The sequence below is a fragment of the Varroa destructor genome, unplaced genomic scaffold (assembly GCF_002443255.2).
Source record: "Varroa destructor unplaced genomic scaffold, Vdes_3.0 BEIS01000001.1, whole genome shotgun sequence".
Lineage (NCBI taxonomy): Eukaryota > Metazoa > Arthropoda > Arachnida > Mesostigmata > Varroidae > Varroa > Varroa destructor.
In genome coordinates this window covers 73920891-73928282 of record NW_019211454.1, presented here as the reverse complement: position 1 = coordinate 73928282, position 7392 = coordinate 73920891, and the positions used below count along the sequence as shown (strand labels likewise).

At 37.7% G+C, this 7392-nt stretch overlaps 1 protein-coding gene across 1 annotated transcript; it reads left to right on the top strand.

Annotated features, from left to right (window-relative positions):
• Positions 1-730: 730 nt before the first annotated feature.
• On the top strand, positions 731-6297 carry LOC111251826 (uncharacterized). Its single transcript, XM_022808858.2, has 7 exons — positions 731-868; positions 2733-2908; positions 3462-3713; positions 4281-4419; positions 4833-4934; positions 5113-5167; positions 5683-6297. Exons 1-7 carry the CDS (start codon positions 856-858, stop codon positions 5822-5824), a joined length of 879 nt encoding a protein of 292 aa, XP_022664593.1. The 5' UTR covers positions 731-855; the 3' UTR covers positions 5825-6297.
• The last annotated feature ends 1095 nt before the right edge of the window (positions 6298-7392 follow it).

The following is a 7392-nucleotide window of genomic DNA, read 5'->3' as shown; positions in this document are numbered from 1 at the left end:
AATAAAGATCAACCAATTCTAACTAATGCGACTTCAACTATGGTGTGACATAATTTATTTCTACAATATATAAACACAATATATAAACAACAGTATGAATAAACACAAATGCCCAGTGTTTTCTGGGCATTGATTCTGCGGCATGTCTGTATTATTAAACCGTAGGGGATTTTAGTAAAATTAAAGTCCAACAAAACATTTTAGGATCGGTTTCAACCTAAGACATATTAGAATGCAAGGCTCTGAACGAAAACGAGGTGATTCCATCGTTATGGTGAACTTAAAAAGACCCACATTGTCAGGGTATAGACAGTAGCATTTGGGCCCTTCAACAGTTTAATTTTTATTTGTTCTCTGGGCGTACAAGCTACGATAGCCAATTACTAAAAGGCCCATAAAAGATTCGAACTAAATATTCTTAGACCTTCGACAGATTTGAGGGTCGGATTTTGTTACGTATGTACGATTTCACCTAAACGGGATAAACATCTACTCTTAGTATCTTATATTTAGGTAAGTTAGCCGCCAGTCAACTTGTCCTTTTTCTGAAATTCTGCTCGAAATTTAATTAAAATAGAGCTCTCACCCGTTACATTGGTCCTCGAACTTTTGGCTAACTTACATTGTAACTGTTCACTAAAAGTTTTTAAATGTGCACTTGTAGCCTATACTCCGCTTTCCTTTTCCCTCTCACGCTGAATTGTATCCTATAGAAACTTAGGGCTACCATGAAAGCAGGTGGCATCATCAGAAGGCCAAAGGGATCCCTGTCCGCTCTTAAATTCGATCAATGTGTCAAACTGTCACTTAGTGCGCTCAGAGGTTGGGCCAGCGTTATCCGGTTAGGAAAGTTTCATGTTTGGCTCAGGTAAGTTTTTTGTGTTCATCAACATCCTATACACACTCTATTTTGTCTTGCATCAACAAAAATTAACGCACTAAGCAGGGTAATTTTCCCGGCTATTCTCAGTATATGCCCGTTTACTAATTTAAACTTACTTATCAGCCACGAAGGCTCAAAACTTTTCTCCTTTTTTCGTCAATGCGCGATAGAAAACGTTCTCAGCTAAAATGTATATCTATATATATATATACATTGTTTGTGAACTATCCATTTAGTGTTAGAGGCATTCAAAGACGAATCTAACTAGGTCAAGATAAAATTTCAAGCGTTTCAGCTTTCATCAATTTATACCCCATGTACATTTAATATGGTACTATTTTGGTGTTTCATTTTGATAGAACGAGCAAACGGTCTTTCCATGTAGAGTTTCGCTGCATAAATCTAGTCGCAGATGTTCAGCTTGCAGTTAAGTTTTACCATAAACACAGTCATCAGTCCCATCATTTTTTTTTTTTAACTATTTGGGATCGCTACTTAGAAGAAGCACGACCTTTGAAATCTGTGAAAATGTGAGATCATAGTGGATTATATGTTCACAATGTGGTTTACGTCGCCTGGCGAGTATTCCGATCAGAATAGGTGATCGATCGAAGACCGAACATTGGATTAGTATTTTATGCCACGGTTTTACGGTTCCTTCACAATACGTTAGCTCTTCAACGGTTTTTTTGATATTGTATTGTACGAAATTCTAGAGGCCACAGGCAACGGCCACGTTTTCGTTTAATAACAGCTTATGAATTTTCAAATAATCGAAGCGTCATTGAGCTAATTCAGCATCCGCGATAGACTATCTATGGATCGTGATCACACAGTAGTAACAGTAGGGGGCTCGGGGCAGTTATGTGGAGCGTCTAGCGAAGAGACGTTAAATCTCACTGCTTTTCACGTGTCAACTATTCCTGACTCTTTTAAATAGTAATCTTAAAATTAGGAGGTATTTTGAGTGAGTTCTGATATACGCGATGTCAGACTAGAGGCGTCTGAGATAAAACATCTAGCATATGTATGTATGTATGTATATGAGCGTATTTATTATTGTTTCTGCTTTTGGAGTTATTTTTTGCCTTTATTATGTAAATTTCCTAGCAGGTATATTAGTCATTTCATTGAAAGTCGTGTGCACTGTACTTGCTTAAGGTTCACAGTTCTGCAGTCGAAAATCTCTCTCTTCGAAAGGTGCTATTTTTCATTTTCAAACGAACGATGCAATTAAAATAAATTAACGAAGAAATTAAAATAAATGCAACGAAATTAAAATTCGTTTGAAAAACTCGATCTAGACCGACATGATATCTTTATGTGAAAATAGTCACTAAGCGTCTTCGCGGTGCCGTACGATTTGCAAAGCTCACTATGCGTGTTCGTGGTTCCACGAATTACTCGTACTCGTACTGCTCGTACGTTTGTGAATTTTGGAATAGACTTTAGAGGGCCGCTGGCGAAAATGGCTCGATGCGTTGTTGGTGTTTGACCTATCCTTAGCAATAGTTCCAGTAAATGGATTATACAATATCATAGATCTCGCTTGTCTTTGAATACGTTTTTTTACGAACGAAATTAAAATTGAAAAATTCTTTTAATAGAAGTTATGCCTTGTAATATAATTTCGTTCGTAAAATAGTCCAGCGTACGCGAAAGTTCGTAACATACACAAACAGAACTAAAAACATTGCACCTGAAGTTCTGTTTATGAGTCGGAAGTTCACTGTAATACGAAAACGGGTTCATGAGCCCGTGAAAGAAAAAAAGTTAACCAGAGTATAATAAAAATAAATAAGGAAAGCTAATTGTAAGTGATTAAAATCTAAATTCTATTTTTTTTTAGAAATGGCAAGACTGTTTAGTTGGTCGATAGCCGTATTGGTTCTTACAGCATCGACGCCACTGGTCTGTGGCCACGGCCGGCTTATATCACCCCCGTCACGGTCGTCGATGTGGAGGTTGGGCTATCCCACTATACCGAACTACACCGATAATGAACTTTTCTGCGGTGGATTCGAAGTGAGTACTTAAGCAATATTAAACTGCATTGAGGGACAAGGGGGAGTAATCGCGAAAAAAAAAAAAAAAAAAAAAGATTTCTTCACATACCGCCTTGGTGATTCGCCTTTTAACTAAATGATGGAAAGAATGTGTGTATAAAACCTTCTCCAAAGAGCAAAAAATAGTGAGATTATGATGGTCGTGATTGCTGTAAATAACACTAATATTATTTGTCAAGTTGAGGAAAAATAGTTATTTTACAAAGGTTTGTTTTGTTTTTGTTCAATTAATGGTTATACATCATATCGCCTTGTTGTCTTAAGGTCTGCATTGCACCAACGATGAGCAGTTCATGCGTTTAATATATATATATATATACTTCAGATCTGTGTTAGTTTTCCTTCAGTCAGTGTTATTCTTCTACGAAAGCTAAACAGAATAGCTTTGAACTTTGCGAAGTTTAAAAATTCGTGAATTACCATAGATAATATCGGCTACTTTTCTCAAGCACAAAGCATGTAATACGTACCGTAGACGTATTACTTAGTGTTTTTCATTTTTAATTCGACAGCGTAAAAAAGCTAACGAAATGCGTTGTGGGGTCTGTGGGGATCCATACGATGCACCTTCTCCGCAAGACAATGCAATGGGTGGAAAGTATTACACAGGCATCATTACGAAAAATTATAGCGCGGGAGAGGAAATCACAGCTACGGTTGAGTTGACTGCAAACCATGACGGGTTCTTCGAATTTAAACTTTGTCCGGTTAATGGCAACGCGTCTCTAGAAACTGATCAGTGCATGAGAGAGCATCCTATGGAGGTTTGTTATTTACAAAGTCATTTATTATCTCACTATAGATAGATAGATAGATCCATACGTTGCCATTACTAAGCTAGACTTGTTATAAAAGCTTATCCTGTGTCGAATGGTTTATCTAGTTTTTCCTTTTAACCTTTCCAAATCCTTCACCGTAGCTATCATACTAGGGCATCGTATAATGTTAGCTGTTCGTATAGAATGAAAAATCGAGTGCAAATTTTCTACACCTTAGAAAAAATGACGCAGGACCAACTGAGGCTCGCAAATGTCGAACTCCAGGATAAAAAACGTACGCCAAATATATCTTAATATAATGAAACTTCCTGTTCACTATTTACATGAACGTATCCTCTTTAATCTTTCGTCGACTATATCAAGCTCAATCAATTATATTTAAAAGATATAGCCTTTTATGGAACAAGCTAATTTACTGCAGAAGGACATCTGATGCTAACTGAAAACGCTTGCAAATGGCAGTTGACTAACGCCGACAGCGGTAAAATGTCGACAAACAGAGGACTAACACAGTGCGTTCGTCGTTATATATATCCTGTGATAATATGGCAGGTCATTGGTAAAAGACGACGTGGTAGCTACCCATACCGTTATTACGTGCCAATCAAAAGGGCGGGAATATTCAATGTACGACTTCGAGTTCCGAATATTTCGTGCACACAATGTGTCTTCCAATGGACGTACACTGCTGGTAAGTGTTACTTTTATAATATCAAACTTAGAATTCGATGCTTAGTACATACGATATGTATAACTCACTTTATTTTCTAGGTATCTTCAGATGAAAAGCAAAATATTATATCAAATAGTAGGGTAGATAGTTTTTTATGACAACAATGTTTTATATATATATATATATATATATATATAGAGTATAAAATAATAGTACATTTACTTTCTGGGAAATTAACACAGTAAGTCACTTAAATCATAGTAACAATGATAAATTTTTATTGTTACTTATTTACGAATATCGTGTAGACACAGATTACCTACTCTTTAGCTTCATGCAATCAAATGCGCGGTCACTCAATACGCTGTATTGAGGATTTGACAATGCACGGCTAATTTAATATAGAGTTACGAAATAAATACCATTTTTAGGCAACAATTGGGGAACCTGTGATGATGGTATCCAGGAGGTGGGTTGTGGGCCTCAGGAAACGTTCCGTGGTTGTGCAGATGTCTCCATCACAAAAGACAACGGTATGTATCATTAACCCCAACTGAACGTGCATGAACAAGTGCCAACCAGCGCTTTTCCTCATTGAGCTTCTGCATACTGACACGCATAAAAGCACTTTGGTTCTTACATTTTTAACAACTCAAAAGAGTATGACGTATAACCAAAGGAACATAAATTGATGTTTCTTTTTGTTTACAGGTGGACAACCACCTTTCCCCTTACCTTCACCTAAACCACAATTTTCTACTTTTAGGTAAGTGCATTAACCCAAATCTTAGCGAGAACAGTAAAAATATAAACAATTCGCTTGCTTTGAATACTTCGGCATACTAATCAATATTGTCAACTGACAGCAAGTACGGGAACGTACTATTTCGACGGTAACCGTTTTTCTTGTAGAACCTTTCTTAACGGCCTCTGGCTTTTTACACTCAGAAACTAAGCCATTTAAATCCTTGTGTTCAAAAATATTTCCTTTTTTTACTGCATCTATGTGCAGGCGGCAGTTTCAATGCGGCCTAAATTTAAACATGTACTAATATCTTTGTCGGGAAAACAGCTGTTAATTAACTGTCAATACGAGGTCCGTATGGCCACTCGACTGTAACTCTTCAACATCCTACCCACCACTAGTGACACGTCCTACTAGACGACACCTCAGTTTTAGAATATAGGATTGCAACTTACTTGCTAAATGATATATGATTATTATCACTATCATTACTTGATATAATAGAAAATTACATAAGTTTACCTTTTGCGTTTTAGACCTCTTCCATTGCCGGGCCCAAACAAAAAGTGCGTCGCTATAGGCCGCTATGCAACACAGCCCGGAATGGATAACTGGTGCACTACCAACTGTAAACACAGACCACCAAATTGCCCTCCGTCCATATGTTCATGTAATTAAGCTGCTTCAAAAAGGATTTCTAAAAACATGGCATTGGGTATCAGTACTCCAATGGAAAGTTGTTGCCTGACGGTAGCAAAGGAATTGCTTCTCTTCTAAGATTATCTCGAAACGCATACAAACTACACCTAAGCAAATCGCTATGTGACCACCTGAACAGTTGATTGAGGTAGCTCAAGATGTATTCAACAATAACATTGATAATTTCTTCGTCCGAGTAAGCGTACCTAGCGCTTTCTACTCAATTGTTCCTTACCTAAACGTAAAAAGCCGATCCTACCGAACCCTGATGCAATATCCATCAGCTCAGTGGTACTGACTCCGAACTTATATTGACTGGAGCATACGAATTATATGTAAATGCAATGGTATTGTGTTTTCGAAGTTTTATCTACTAGGCTGCTCATGCTATTACTGTGTTTTTAAATAAAGAGCATATGTAGAAAAAAAAAAAAACAATTTTCTGCAATGAATACCTTCGTACTCTATGGGTTGTATATTTCCATGTACGACCTATCGAATAGAAAAAGAATGGCTAGCAGGCAAAACCTAATTGGTAAATACTCATGACCTTCCGTAGATACCTCTTGCGAAAGGAAAACGGTTCAGTTTATTGCATGGAAAGCAGGTTCCGAGAACAATATGTTTTAATTTTGGGGATCGACGTTCAGCGAATAAGTTTTGTTGCTCGAAGATTATAGAACTCTAGAAACTCGTTGAAAATAGGTGTAAACGTTAATTCAGGTGGCTTTAAACAAAAGCGTAGCACGTGGATAGGACAAACGTTTGAAAAACAAAAAAGTGGGTTGTAACATTGAAAGCCACCGAAAATAGGACAAACGTTTGAAAAACAAAAAAGTGGGTTGTAACATGAAAGCCACCGAAAATAGGGCTCGAAGAAGGAGGACATATTGTGGCAATCCAGAATGGTTTTCATGGAAGTAGAAAGGGCCGAAAATAGGGCTCGAAGAAGGAGGACATATTGTGGCAATCCAGAATGGTTTTCATGGAAGTAGAAAGGGCCGAAAATAGGGCTCGAAGAAGGAGGACATATTGTGGCAATCCAGAATGGTTTTCATGGAAGTAGAAAGGGCCGAAAATAGGGCTCGAAGAAGGAGGACATATTGTGGCAATCCAGAATGGTTTTCGACAGTTCACATGTAGCATGTTAATGAATCACAGCTCCAGTAATAAAAATGCGAAAACTAAGCGAAAAAGGAGTCCTTAGTAAACTGAATCAAAGTCAGTTAAAGATGCGTGCAGTGCTTTCCATAGACAATTTGCACGACTTTAATCAACAAAAAGTCCGCTTGAAGCATACGGTCGCCATAGACAAGGAATGGTTTAATACCGCCAGCCGGAGAGGAATCACTTGCAGTGGATATTGGAGAGAGAAAACGGAAAATTAGCCCGCTCTTCCGACTTTCCTAAAAGATTCATAAATTGTTGGCAAGGTAATCGAAAACACGCGGTCGGGTTACTTGATGGCGATGCTAGACTTGATCGCCATTTTTCGATTACTTCCTGAGCTGTGGGTATAAGAACATCCGATGTTGGTTTTGACCTTC